Source organism: Pituophis catenifer, unplaced genomic scaffold, assembly GCF_029215685.1.
Source record: "Pituophis catenifer annectens isolate HBS135680 unplaced genomic scaffold, rPitCat1.0.hap2 SCAF_7, whole genome shotgun sequence".
Classification (NCBI taxonomy): Eukaryota; Metazoa; Chordata; class Lepidosauria; order Squamata; family Colubridae; genus Pituophis; species Pituophis catenifer.
The window spans coordinates 10,148,403-10,163,793 of NW_027256887.1; the positions used below are offsets into that span (position 1 = coordinate 10,148,403).

Consider the following 15,391-nt stretch of genomic DNA (forward strand, 5'->3'; position numbering starts at 1 on the left):
CGTACAATGACAATAAAGTTGTTGTTATTATTATTATCATCATCATCATCTTTATTCATTAAATATGAAACTCAGTCAACTGAACATTCAAAAATGGATCACAAATACCATTGACTGGTGCTAATGGTCGATACAGGTTGCTGCCAGCGTTCTAGGTATCAACCAAGTACCTTCTTAAGATGTACAATGTTTCAAGTAGCACAGTTTTTTGGAGTTCCGCTGGTGTTATTGCAGGAAGCTGCAATTTGCTGATTTATCTTATAAAATTCTTGGACATGGTACCAAGTGCCCCGATAACAATGGGTATCACTGTTACATGTTTCTATTATTATTATTATTATTATTATTATTATTATTATTATTATTTCATTAAATATGAAACTCAGTCAACTGAACATTCAAAAATGGATCACCAATACCATTGACTGGTGCTAATGGTTGATAAGGGTTGCTGCCAGCGTCCTAAGTATCAACCAAGTACCTTCTTAAGATGTACGATGTTCCAAGTAGCGCAGTTTTTTGCAGTTCCGCTGGTGTTATTGCAGGAAGCTGCAATTTGCTGATGTATGTTATAAAATTCTTGGACATGGTACCAAGTGCCCCGATGACAATGGGTATCACTGTTACATGTTTCATCCATAGCCGTGTAGTTGTTGTTATTGTTGTTGTTATTATTATTATTTAGGGATTATGCAAGAACTTGGCTATGGTCAATGGAAGCATAAATGAAAAGATCTGGACTATCTGAAAACCATATTGGAGCACAAGAACAAGAAGTGTTCAAGCTTAAGTTTTTCTAAACTTGGTTTCATCTACAGATTTGCTCTCAGAAGGGAAAGCACTACAAAGTAAACCATGTTCTTCATTGAACTCAAGTTTGTCACCTGCCTAGATTTTAGGAACAACCCAGAATTCAGCAGGCACTATCTTGGATTACATGCAAATTTTCCATCCAATACCTAAACATTTCCTTGGAGCTGGTCCTGTCTTTGAGTGACTTCACAGACACACCCAGGTCTTTTTGATTACGGCATATATTCTCTTAAATTCTCCAGCTAATTTTAGCCACACTTTTTAAAAGGAGTACACTCAACTAAGAGAGGATGGGGAAAACGGGCACATCCTCCAAATAATGTTTTCGAGGTTCACCAAAATGCATCTTCTCTTCTCTCTATTGGACAAAGCATATTCCAAGGACCTGTGAGCAATCGGAGACCAGATCTTTCTTAAGATTTACTTCCAACTGCAAGCTGCCAGTTTCCATCTTCCATTGTTGATCATCTTTCAAGGCATAGAGAAAAAGCCAAATTGCAGCCTGTGCCTTATCCAATGAAAAGCATTTTGTGGGTTACACATTCAAAAGTCTTGGATTATCAGTTAAATTGTAGAAGAAATCAGGGGTGAAATACTCCCGGTTCGGACCGGATCACCTGATCCGGTAGCGATAGAGGTGGGTGGTTCGGAGAACCGGTAGCAAAAATCCCTCCCCCCACCCCATGCCCAGCTGAACCGCACAATCATCAGAGGCTTTTTTTTACTTTTAAAAGCCTTTTTTCTACAACCTCTTCGGCCAAAAAATGCTTTTAAAAGTAAAAAAAAAAAAAAGCCTCTGATGATCACACGGCTCAGCTGGGATCATCAAAGGCTTTTAAAAGAAAAAAATCCTTTTTTTCTTTTAAATGCTCTAACGATCAGGCAACTCAGCTGGGATCGTCAGAGCCTTTTAAAAGCATTCGGTTGAAGAGGTTGTAGAAAAAATGGTTTTAAAAGTAAAAAAAAAATTGGCCACGCCCACCGTCACATCCCCCCCACCAAGCCACACCCACAGAACCGGTAGTAACAAATTTTAGATTTCACCACTGGAAGAAATATAAAGAAGATGTCATTATTTTTTTAAAAAAATCAACTAGTAAACATTGTAAGTAACCTGCACCGCAAAAACAGGAGAAAATAAGACAAAGCTTCTAAGGAAAAAATTGCAGTTTAAAATCAGCAATTTACCCAGTCTGAGTTTAAACTCAGCATCTTTTGATACAATCTGCAAATTGTGGTCTTGATGAACTACAAGTGTGTCTGGGAAAATGTGGCGTCCAGGGGCCTGTACATATTTGATCTGATTAAAAAAAAACCTTGCGGAAATAAAAATATTTGAGAGAGTGTGAGGGGAAAAAAAACATCCTGTGATTGAAATGCTTGGCTTTAATCCACATTTTAGTGTTACCAGAACAGCCTGATTCAACTTGAGATTTATCAACAGTTCAAGCATGGGCTAGATATGGTTATTTTATTTTTTTAACTAAAAAGAAATATTTTATTTTAATACAAACAATCCATCTTCCATTAAACAGTGTGTCGTCTGGGTATAAATGTCTTGTGCAATAACATTTAAATTAATGTTAAATTAAATGTTAAATTAAATGTTAAATTAAATTATTTTAAATTTTATATTGTATGTATTTTAATTTTGGCTGTTCACCGCCCTGAGTCCTTCGGGAGAAGGGCGGTATACAAATATAAACAATAAATAAATAAATAAATAAATAAATAAATAAATAAATAAATAAATAAATAAATAAATAAATAAATAAATAAATAAATAAATAAATGTCACCTTTAGATCTCAGAAGGAAGTGAATTTGGACTATGAATTGCTTTGAATTCTTGAAAATAATGAGAATTTCAAATGTTCGCCCAATCCTCCTGCCCAAAATTAGACAAAGGAAACAACTTTAAACAATTTTCGTTTGGACTTCCTGCAATCTTAACTCTGCAGATCGGATCAATCAAACTTCAGATAGACCGACTAGCTCAAGCCATTTTTTTTTCCAGAGGAGCCGCAAATTCAGAGCAGTCCTGTTTCCTTTTCAAACAAGTAAACATTGGTTCCAGCATACAACCATAATAGGAAGTGGAAAAAAGAAAATATTCAACAGTTCGGGCTGCCACTCTAAATGTACAGTATATTCCTCAATTTGATTCCATCCAGATGGGTTCGATTATCATTTTCATGGTGAGCATCACCAACCAGGAAAATCTGGATTTTGCAGTAGTTGTAAACCTGGAGAGGATTACACTGTCACATGGCAGGCTGCAGGACACTTGACAATTAAAAGGTAATGATTATCAACAGTCCCAACTTATATGCACAAAAGAAAAGGCGGTAGTTAAGATAATTTTGGAGAGGAAAAAAAGGGTCTACTTTTTAAATTTAGAAAGTGCTAGGTGACTTACGCATTTAATATTTATATTGGGCTTTAGCTAGCAATGCTAACTAAATCGGGACTCCTTACGCACAGTCACTCAGGCTCTCGTCACTTCCCGCCTGGACTACTGCAATGCTCTCTACATGAGGCTCCCCTTGAGGAGCACCCGGAGGCTCCAACTGATGCAGAATGCGGCCACACGGGGGATTATGGGAGCGATGGGCCACTCTCATGTGACACCCCTCCTGCGCGAGCTGCATTGGCTCCCGGTGGTCTTCTGGGTGCGCTTCAAGGTGTTGGTTAGCACCTTTAAAGCGCTCCATGGCACAGGGCCTGGGTACTTATGGGACCGCCTTCTGCCACCGATAGCCTCCCACCGGCCAGTACACTCCCACAGAGAGGGACTCCTCAGGGTGCCGTCAGCCAGGCAATGTTGGCTGGCGACCCCCAGGGGGAGGGCCTTCTCTGTGGCAGCACCTGCCCTCTGGAACGACCTGCCCCCGGAGATACGTAGGATATCAGATCTCCGTGTTTTTCGCTGTGCCCTCAAAACTTTATTTCACCAAGCTGGGCTGGCGTAACCCCCCCTAGATATTTTAATTGCAATGGATTTTAATTGGGATGTTTTAAATCTAGGCCAAAATTTGTTTAATTCTTTTAATAATTTTAAATTTTGATGTTTTTTATTCTTGGCTGTTCACCGCCCTGAGTCCAGCAGGAGAAGGGCAGTATAGAAATTTAATAAAATAAATAAATGCTAAATGTTAATTTATAGCTGGAAAATATACGATGCAAACGCTTTTTTTCAAATGGTATTTACATCCTTCCTAGCAAGATCTTTGCATAATTTCACTGAGCATTTTCACATTGTGGAATTCAGGCCACCACCCCCTTCTTGAAATAAGACTTTTTTGGTCTTTAGGCCAAAACAAACAGAAGCATGATCATAACTGAGAGCAGTGACTTTCAGTTTTTATACACCAGGATTTACAGCAGTGGGAATGCTGAAAACTAACATTTGCATTTGGGATGGATGGTGGATTGAGAAACTTGGCTTTCTCCCTTGCCACTATCCCTTCTTGCTTTCAAGGTTAAGTAGGCCGCAACTGGGAACAGAATAAGCCAAGTGTGGTTTAGCATAACACCAGCCATGATCCCAATTGTAAGCAGGGAGCAGAAATATATTTGCACTGCGTAGATCAGGGTTTCCTAGCCTTGGCAACTTTTAAGACTTTCCCAGAATTCCCCACCCAGCCAGCCATGCTTGGGATGCTAGGCAGAACGGAAGTAAATATCCCCACTGATGTCTCTCCAAATGTAAGCCACGATTTGCAGCATTGTTGCCTCCACAGGGCAAGAGTGACACCACAAGCCTCCATGTGAAGAGTAAGACAGTACAACTGAGAAGCCAAGAAACCAGCATGTGATCCAAGAATAAAAAACTTTAAAGGGTGCAGTTGCCCCTTGCTTGCTGAATTCAAAAGAAGCAGGAAGACCATCCAATCTGACCTAAACTCACCTTTGCCCAGAAAAGTTATCATCTCCCCACCACCTAACTCACACAAACGCATCATTTGAACTGACATCTTCCCACTATGCCAGGGATCAGCAACCTGTGGCTCTGGAGCCGCATGTGGCTCTTTCACCCCTCTGCTGCAGCTCCGTCACTCAAAATACGTGTCACAACCGCCAATGTGCAACCGCCGGCACGCGATTTATTGAGCTTCTCAACCCCTGGTAGGCCAACCATGGATAAATCCAAGAAAAGAAAAGTTTCAGAAGAAAACAGAACGTTTTTCTGCTAGTTTTGTGGCCTCTCAAGAAATAGTGAGGCACAGGTAGGGTTTTGTGGCTCCCGATGTTTTCTTTTCTGTGGGAAACGGGTCCAAATGGCTCTTTGAGTGTTTAAGGTTACAGACCCATCTTAGGTGTTTGCTTCTATGCCATCACATGACAGATGGAGTTTGAGACCAGGATGCTACTGAAAAATTAAAAAAATAAGCAAGCAAGGATTTAAAAAATCCAAACACACATTTTATCCAAGGACCAAAATAAGTTATGATGGCCCCGTAACAACATTAGAATATTTGTTGATATAGAGGTGTAACGCTACATTATTGAGTTAATGCACAGTAGCTGCCCAATTCAACTCTTTTATTACAATCACAGACCACCTCAAACTCTAAGACATTGGACAGCTTACAATAACCAACAGATTTTAATTTTTATATTTATTTATATCTCACCTTTATTATTTTTTAATAAACAACTCAAGGTGGTGAACATATCTAATGCCCCTCCTTCCTCGTGTTTTTCCCATAACAGCAACACCGAGATAAACACAAATGCATTAAAACAAAAACAAATTTATGGCTCTTCTTCTGAAGATGGAAAAGGCTAACCCTATTGATGCTTGGCAAGGATGAAAGGGAGGGAGGTGGCCACTGACCAAAATGCCAAACATCCAAGAACGCTCTGTGTCCTTCTACCAGCCAAAAGCCATGCAGAAAACAATTCAGCTGATTCAGCCTTGTTCACCTCTTGACTTCTTCCTGGGAAAGTTTTCTGGAGGAAGCAGTGAATTCCAGTAATTTCAGAGACACTGGAGAAATCCAGAGATTATGGCTTGAAAAAAAGATTGTTTCCATACTTCCAGGACCATCCCAAGGACTTGGACACCAAAATTGGTTTATATGGCCATTTTAGGGGAAGGGTCTGTAACAGGGGCAGGTTTCAAAACCTGTCGCTACTGGTTTGCTCGTGGGTGCGCGAGCGCTCGTGCGTGCATGCACGACACTTTTTCGCAGAAGCATCCGGGCAGGTGGGCAGAGCCTCCCACGGCTGCCGCTACAGATTCGCCCGAGCCAGTGCGAACCAGTAGCAACCCATCACTGATCTGTACCCTAGGTAGGTGTCCAATGTTCAGAACTCTTAAGGCTGAGCTACACCAGTGTTTCTCAAGCTTGACCATTTCAAGATGTGTGGACTTCATCTCCCAGAATTCCCCAGCCAGCCTGAGCTAGACCAAAACACAAAAAGTGTGAACTCAATCTGGATCTACCTTCTAGGGTTTTAACATGAAAAGCTTTTTCAGTGGGGAAGACGGTAGAAGGCATGAAACTAGGAATTGCGTAATAGGGTTCTCCCTTATCCTACACACCAAGGATTTCCAAACTTGGCAACTTTAAGACTTGTGGACTTCAACTCCCAGAATTCCTCAACCAACCATGTCCTATACGGACTTAAAATGGATAAATGGCATTTATTACACTGAAGCAAAACATGGTCCACTAAGGAAACTGCTGCAAAAGAAAAGTTATTCTAATGCAGGATTTAAAATTTCCATTTACTAGAAATACACTGGATTTCTACTGCCACTAGATTAAATTCTTTCCCAGAAAGCTATTAAGTAAAAAAAAAAAATCCAATAAACCAATTCACTTCAGCCAAAGAGAAAGAGTTCATCTGTTATATGACAAAATGCAGAATATGGCTTATTCTTAGACCTTTAGATTGACTTTTTTATTAGCTTCTTGTATCTGAAGGGAACATCCTGGATTTTAAATGAAGCTTTCTAACTTTAAAACACACTTAATTAAAATTGCTACTTCACTCTTATTGTTTATTCTAATCTTTTAGCATTATCCTTAGGCCTAATTTTTCATAATTGCTTTGAGAAGAAAAATAGGGTTGATTTGATTAGGCAAAAAATACAAATACACAGGTGGGGGAGGGGATGCTACTGCATGCATTGTGTGTTGTCACTACACAAATTATGTAAGCTATGAAAACAGTCTCCTTCAGTGTTGACATCAAGCTGCATTGAGTGCATCAAGGTTGCTGCAACTATGAATGCAATTCATAAGATCCCAAGACTATAAATAGGTATGGATGAGTTCACACAATGTTACTGAGTAAGCCTCAACATGGTTTGGTTTTGGCTAAGCTGTTGTAAGTGTAGCTCATTGTGGTTTATTCAATCAAACATGTTTAATCAGACCATGGTTTACAATAACGTGGCAGCCACCCTTACGAATCGGATCTCAATTTAGTAAATAAGAACTATGGCATATTCATTTTGATCATCACAACTCAGTAACTGGAATTAGTCAGATTAAAAAAAATCTGATTAGAGGAAAGAAAAAACAGCATATGGGTAATTATCATAAAACTTATAATCTAGAAGCAAATGTTCATAAATAAATACCTATTGAGAAGCCATCTTTCTGGGAAGTATTTAGGAATACAATGTTAATGGAGTCTGAATGCCAAATCCAATGTTTATTTTTATTTATTTTATTTGTATCCTGCCTTTATTATTTTTACAAATAACCCAAGGTGGCAAACATACTTAATACTCCTTCCTCCTCCTATTTTCCCCATAACCACCACTCTGTGTGTGGGCTGGGCCAAGAGAGAGGGACTGGCACAAAGTCACCCATCCAACTTTCATGCCTAAGGCAGGACTAGAATTCATGGTCACCTAAGTTTCCAGCCTGCTGCCTTAACTACAATCTGAAGTCTCCTGGTTTAACTAGGTTTAAGTTTAATCAGGAAAGTATATTAGTGGAATAATGTAGTGGAAGAATATCTATTTCCATTATGCAGATGTTCCTAAACATCTAAAACGGATATAAAAAAAAGAACAGAACTTCCTACAATTCTCCAGATTAGCTGGTTTGGATACCTTCATTCTCGTTCTAAATTATTAGATGGAAAGTCTCCCAGCTTCTGTACGGAGTCTAGAATTAAGACCGCGATGGCCATGCAAAGCCAAGGGTGCAGAAGATAAGACCTCTACAAGAGTCCACAAACTATGGTCAAAACCATCAGGATGGTGTCCGCAATGATGTGATAGAAGCTACAGATAACAGGTGCAGCTTTGATCACACATTGGGGCCAAAATCTTGATTTTTGACCGCACCCTATGGACACCCTGCTCCCTTTCCACCTAATGTTGGGGATGAAGCAGGACCAGGAGGGGTTCATATCTTCTCCAGCTGGCCAGTAGAACCTCACTGACTTCTGCTGATCCTGAAAAGCTATTCAGGTACTTGGAAAGGAACCCAACTGTGTAAAGCTAGAATTGGGAGGTTAAAGAAAAAAAACTTTGAATTCAACTCAAAGGCAACCGTGTCTTTTTAGAGGCAATGACAACACTCTGATGGCACAAAAAAAGTTAAGTAGGTCAGATCAAGATATAACCCAGATGAGAAACACTAGTTAGCAGTGATGGCTAACCTTTTTGCCGCCACGTGCCAAAAGCAGGGGGAGCACAGGGGGGGCACACGTGTGTGTGCCCAAACCCATAATGCAATGCTCCCCCGTGTCCCCCCATGCATGCGTGCGTGACCCCCCCCATGCTTTCCCACCCCCCTACACACATGTGCCCATTTTGGGCCTGGCAAGCCTCCCTGAAGCCTCCTGGGACCAAAAACAGGCCGCAGGGGGGCATGCCGCACCCCCCCCCCCGTGGCCACTTTTGGCATAGGGGATGCACTGCTCCCCCACCCCCTGCACATGTGCGCGAGACCCCCTCCCACCCCTGTGCATGCACATGAGACCCCACACACACGCACATGCGTCTCCTGCATGTGCCCCGCCCCCCCACCAGAGACCCGAAAATCAGCTAGCTGGCAGGAGGCATGTGCACATGCATGGTGGAGCTGAGCTGTGCAACTGCTCGCATGCCCACAGAGAGGGCTCTGCGTGCCACCTGTGGCACATGTGCCATAGGTTTGCCATCACAGCACTAGTGCAATGTATCTCAACTTTGGCAACTTTAAGACATGGGAACTTCGATTCCCAGAATTCTCCAGCCAGTGTACTTGGCCGAGGAATTCTGGGAATTGAAGTCCCCGTATCTTAAAGTTGCCACGGTTGAGCTAGATTGCATTAGGGTTTCCCTTGGAAATTTGAGACTTCATCTTTTCTCCTCCCTTTTCCCTAGAGGCAGGGAAGTGGGAATGTGGTAGCAAAAATGAAATAAAATCCTTCAACATAATCCCACTGAATTACAGGAACTGACAGATCAGATTAAGTCCGCTGGTTTAGGATAATCCAAGAGTCTGGCCCAGGCAGGCCAACTCCTATTTGCTTTTCAATAGGGTGAATCAACCAGACCTGGGACCAGAAATGTCAGGAAATTTAAAAGCATCTCACTCGCCACCTTGACCCGCCTCTGCCCCACCTTCAGGGCTACGCTGAAGGACCCATCTTCCCTGCCCCTAAAACACGTATTTCACTTATCTTAGAAAAGACCATCCTAATATTGGGGGTGAATAGAAGCCGGGATTCCACCAGGAAATAAACTTTGTTCATTTCCTCCTTTACTTGCTTGATAAGCTCCTTTGAGGAACGGTTGGTCCCATTCACTTTAATTTAATTTTAATTTTAATTTCCAATTTATATACCGCCCTTCTCCCTGAGGACTCAGGGCGGTGTACAGCCAAGATAAAAAACATAGAATACAAATATTAAAACATTTAAAAATATATATAAATTTTGGCCCGAAAGTTAAGAATCACAGACTAATTAAAAGAATTTAAAAATTTCTTCTTAAGCCAACCCGGCTTGCTGAAAAAGATGGGTTTTCAGGGAACGACGGAAGGCATTGAGGTCATGGATTCTTCTTATCTCTTATCACTTCTCTTTCCCAAGTGATTTCTGTTTAATAAAAGAACCGAGTTCCTGGTAGAGAGAGTGCAGGACCAAGTACGGATCACAGACGAACCCAAAATTTCCTTTGCTAAACAAAACAGTTGTTGAGTGAGTTTTATCCCATTTGATGACCACGAGTTGTGAATCAGTGAATCACTGCAAGTTGTTAAATTAGTAACAAGGTTAAGTGAATCTGGCTTCTCCACTGATTATAGCTTGTCAGAAGGTTGCAAAAGGTGCGAACATGACCCTGGAACCGTTGTAAAAATGAGTCAGTTGCCAAGTGTCTGAATTTTGGTATGCGAACACAAGGATACTGCCATGGTCGTAAGTGTGAAAAATGGTCATAAATCACTTTTTCAATACCATTATACATTCGAATGGTCACTAAACGAAATGTAAGATGAAACTACCGTAAATATTACTGGGCTCCCCATTTTTCAGGTACCAAATTATACTTGAAATCCCATTTAAAGTTTCGCCTTATTTTTTAAAAAAGCTTCCCACACACAGACTTTCCTTTCTTCCCCAGACTTTTTGAGAAAAAATTGTTTTAAATACTAAAAAACCGAGCTGTGTAAGGCCCAGGAGAAATCATGAAATAAAGATGATTTATGCTTCTTTACTGCAAGAGAAGAGATTGCCAAAGCAAAGGCTACCCCACCCCCCCTTTGTGGAAACTTTTGTGAACAGCGAAATCAAAAAGAATCATGCAAGGAATATCGCTTGATTAAATGTTGCCAGGATATAATATGCCACTTATGTATTCACTTTCTTAAAATTACTGAGCAAAGAAGAACACGCGGCGTGGATTTTTAAAATGGATTTATTTTTGCCTTGGAACCCTTCCCACTAAATATGAGAGATGATGTCATTTCCAAAAGGGAGGGAGGGGGAAGGATTTTGGTACAGCTCAGAAGCATCTTATCCTGTGAAAAACACATTGAGCAAAAAGCACGCCTGTGCTTTCGCTGGAATTGGGAGTACAGAAGACACCCTATTATTCTGCAAGCTAATGAGGACATGCAGCCTTCTAACTACAGAGGAAGGCGCCCTTCCAGGTAAAACTACAAAAACAACACTGCTCCAATTTGGGGACCAAAAACATTTAGAAGTCTCTACTACAGTATTCAGAAAAAGAGCCGCCAACTCTCAGACTAGAAAAATCCTGCTTTGATAAGGATTTCCTTTCCTTCAATGGGGCCCACACGTAAAAATCAACCCAAACTAAACAAAAAAAATGGTTTCAAGTCACTGAAACTGAACTTAACTATTTACTTCTCACTCTTAAGTTGACTACATATGGGCAAGCCCACGGATTTATTGAAAGAGAGGGGGGAAATCACTCCAGTCACTCCAGATGTTGTGAAATCGTAACTGTATAAAGAAGGTACTTTATGTGATAGTTCAGAATATGTAGAGCAGTGGTCCCCAACCCCCGGTCCGCGGACCGGTGCCGGGCCGTGGAGTACCTGGCACCGGGCCGCGCAGCGGCCGGGGGACATAAACGCTGCAGCGCAAAGGCTCCTGGGCCGTGCGCAATGGGCCGTGCGCAAAAGCTCCTGGGCCGCGCCCCCACCCCTGCGCGCGCTCAGCGGGCCGCGGCGATAAAAAGGTTGGGGACCACTGATGTAGAGCATTTCTGGTAAACTCTGTGCTGCATTGCCCAGAACCACACAGGAAAAGAAGGTAGTTGGAAACAACTTAAAAGTGGAGAGCCTTCGAACTACACTTAATATTGAAAAAATATTGAATTAAAATTCAATTACGGAATTGAAAAATAGCCAGTTTGGTTTAGTACGGAAGGCATCAGGCTAAAAAGCAGGAAACAGTGAGTTCTAGTCCTGCCTTCGGAGTTGCTCTGTCACAGGGTTGTTGTTTTGCAGAAAATAAGAGGAAGGGGTACTAAGTATGTTTGCTTTTTATTTATAAAAATAATAAAGGTGAAAAATAAATAAATACATTTTAGCAATCCCATTAACAGAGCCGGGTTTTTTTTTCCCACGAATGACAAAATACCAAAATTTTGCTGCTAACCACCTCTCCTTAACATCTTTTTAAGGATGGGAATCTCACAGGACATGTTAGTATATTTCAGCGAAACAAATTATGGGCATGTTGAAATCAAGTTCTTTGGGCGTGAAAGAACACAATCTATCCCTCAAGGAAAATGCAAATTAAAACATAAATCATGGGATTTTTTAAAAAAATAATGTTCACTGCTTGTAGATGGGCCTTAATGATTAGAGAAGACTAAAGGGTAAAAACACAAGCAAAAGAAGATTTTCAGATGCAGATGGTTGGTTGCCAGTTTAAAAGATCCAGAAATGCCCTTTTAGCATTTCTTGGTTTGTCTTCCACCACAGTCCTAAACCAGTTTAATTCATACACAATTTAGATTAATTTTAGTCAAAAGGTAATTTTGAAACAACCACCATAAGCACAGTTTAGGGCAGCGACCAAATAACATTAATGTCCCTCAATCCTCTCAGCTTTGGATAGATTTTTATGATTACCTCCATAGCAACAGACTATATCACTTTAATCATTTAGAATAGAATAGAATAACAGAGTTGGAAGGGACCTTGGAGGTCTTCTAGTCCAACCCCCTTTTTTAAGATGGTAATAGTTGTATATGCGATTTAAGATTTAGAAATAAGTGCTATGGAAAAATAGAATAGATAAAATTTTGTTAAAAGATTTTCTTAAAAATTGAACAAAGTGATGACCGGATCAAAGCTCTATTCCGAAAGGATGTAATTTGTATGTTTGGAAAAAAATAAAAAAAAATTGCAAAAAAAAAAAAAGAATAGAATAGAATAGAATAGAATAGAATAGAATAGAATAGAATAGAATAGAATAGAATAGAATAGAATAGAATAATAGAGTTGGAAGGGACCTTGGAGGTCTTCTAGTCCAACCCCCTGCTTTAGCAGGAAACCCTATAGTATCATTTCAGACAAATGGTTGTCCAATCTCTTCTTTAAAACTTCCAGTGTTTTAGATAGATATAGATATGGATAGCTCTGCAGACAAGGCACTGTAATTTAACACCAGCTGTCTGCAATTAAAGTAAGTTCGAATCTCGCCAGGCTCAAGGTTGACTCAGCCTTCCATCCTTTCTAAGGTAGGTAAATTGAAGACCCAGATTGTGGGGGCAATAAGCTGACTTTGTATAAAATATACAAAAGTATGAAGGTTATTGCTTAACGCACTGTAAGCCGCCCTGAATCTCAGAAGAAGGACGGCATATAAATAAAATTTAAAAATAAATAAATAAAAATAGATAGATAGATAGATAGATAGATAGATAGATAGATAGATAGATAGATAGATAGATAGATATAGATATAGATATAGATTTGCACTTTGCATATCCTTTTTTTCTCTATGCATCTTGGATTTGTCTTAATGTGGTCAGTTGGTAATATTTGTTAACCACAAATATTCCAGAAAAAAACACCGGGGAAGGGGGTGGCCAAACACACCGCATTTCTCCCATACATCCGCGTCGGGAGAGCATGCAAACAACAAAGCCACCAAAAATACAAGATTTACATTCGGCTGCATTTCCTTTTTCCTTAAAACAAGCAAAAAACGGCCACGGAAGAGGCGGCAGCTGGGGGGGAAGAGGGGAAAAACTCCACGCAGGTCCAGGAGAACAATTGTGTGATGGGGGAGGGAGTGGGAGAAGGAAGGGGGTCCCCCAAAAGTACCTCACACACACACACACACACACCCCAAACAGAACTCCCTTCCTGGTCTGAAAGGAAAGGCACCTTCTCACATATTTCCTTTAAAAGTTGGTCACGAGTTCGCGTCTGAGGGGGGGGGTCCACTTCCTGGCGGCCAACAACCTGTTTCATGTCTTTCTTTCCAACTGCCCAGAAAAGTCAGATCTACAAAGGGAGGGAGAGGGAGGGGGAACCATGGGAGGGGGGGTGTCGGTTGATCCCTCGCTCTCCAAATCACACCCCGATCGAGTCCAAGGATCGATAGCCTCGAGGGACCAAAGGGGGTGGGGAGGAGAAAGCGACCCCCGCCGCGCCCCTCGGGAGGGTGAAAAAGCAGCTTGCGCGCAAACCCCAGCCGGGCGCACGGGGGGGGGGGGGGGAGAAGCCTCGCTTTTGCAAAGCGCCTCAGGCCAACTCCTCAGGCGGGGTCGCCTTTCCACCCCACCCTCGGCATGCCCACGGATCGGGGTGGGATGTGGGGTATGGGGTGGGTTTAGCGGAGGGATCCGGCGCGATCCCACCGGAGCAAGTTCAGAAACTTCTCCAAAGAGGCTTTTTATTTTTTTTACTTCCAGCTTGGAGGTGGCATATTTTTATTATTATTATTAGTAGTAGTAGTAGTATCAATAATAATAATAATAATAATAATAATAATAATAATAATAATAATAATAATAATAATAATAATAATAATATTTTCTCCCCTCTTGGCGCTTCCCAATGTCTGGAGCACCCCTTCCCCACCAGGGCCTGCAAACTAAGCCACAGCTTGGGGAAGAGAGGAAGGGGGGGAGAGAGAGAGAAAGTGGGGAAGGGTCCACCGATCCCGCGCCCGCCAAAGCCAGCCCCGGGCCAAAGGCGCGTTTCCGCCCAATGCAATCCCACCCACCCACCCACCCAAACCCGTGCGCGCCCCCGCGCGCGCCCCTGGCCGACCTCTCCGTTTGCAAGGCGAAGAACCGGAGTGGAGAGGGGGAAGGGGGGGGGAACGATTGGAAGAAAGAGAAGCTGCTGAAAGACCCCCCCCCACCCCCGTCCCCAGCCCCCACCCCCCCACCCGGCTGACTTCCGCCAGCCCCCACCCCGAGGCCCGATGGCAGCCGGGCGCTTGCGTTTTTTTGTTTTGTTTTGTTTTGTTTTTACCTTGATGCAGACCAGATCGGGACCTTCCGACATGTCTCCGCGGAGGGAAGGAGGGCGAAGTATAATACCCAAACGCAGGAAGTTGGGCGCGCAAGGCGCCTGGGCTTCTTCTTTTCCCCGCTCTCTTTCCCGGCTGCTGGGCTGCGCCTTTCCGCCCGCTGCCTGGCTGGTTGGCTTAGCTCGGCTTCCTTTTCCACCACCACCAGGGCCGGCCGGGCGAAGGCGCTCTTCTTCTTCTTCTTCTCCTTCTTCTTCTTCTCACGGCGCGGCGCCTCCGATGATCACCGGCGAGCCGCCCGAGCGAGCCCCAGCCAGCCCGGAGGGGGCCCTCGCATGGCTCGGAGAAGGGAAGCGAGGCGGTGCCGTCTCTCCTGGCGCGGTGGAAAGGGTTGCCTTTTCTCCGCCAGCCTTCCCACCTCGGCCCGGGCCCGCCGCGCGCAAACGATGCCCCAGAAGGAGAAGGAGAGAGAGAGAAGCCTCACGGCGGCGGCGGCAACGGCTTCTCCTCCGCTCATGGACCTGGAGACTTTCCTAGGCTGGAAAAGTGACGCGAGTTCCCGGCATCGGCTCTGCCCTCTTAAAGGAGCCGGGCCGGCAGGAAATGGGAAAAGCAGCGAGCTCCGGTTGCCGGAAAAGAAACCAGAGCGCAAG

General features: G+C 42.8%; 1 protein-coding gene across 1 annotated transcript in view; it reads right to left on the minus strand.

Annotated features, from left to right (window-relative positions):
- The window catches only part of ETV6 (ETS variant transcription factor 6), a 134,003-nt gene extending 118,910 nt beyond the window's left edge, over positions 1-15,093 (minus strand). Inside the window, exon 1 of the mRNA XM_070947078.1 lies at positions 14,741-15,093. Coding sequence (XP_070803179.1) covers positions 14,741-14,773 — 33 coding nt within the window. The 5' untranslated portion in view covers positions 14,774-15,093. The remainder of the gene's footprint in view (positions 1-14,740) is intronic.
- Between the last annotated feature and the right edge of the window lie 298 nt (positions 15,094-15,391).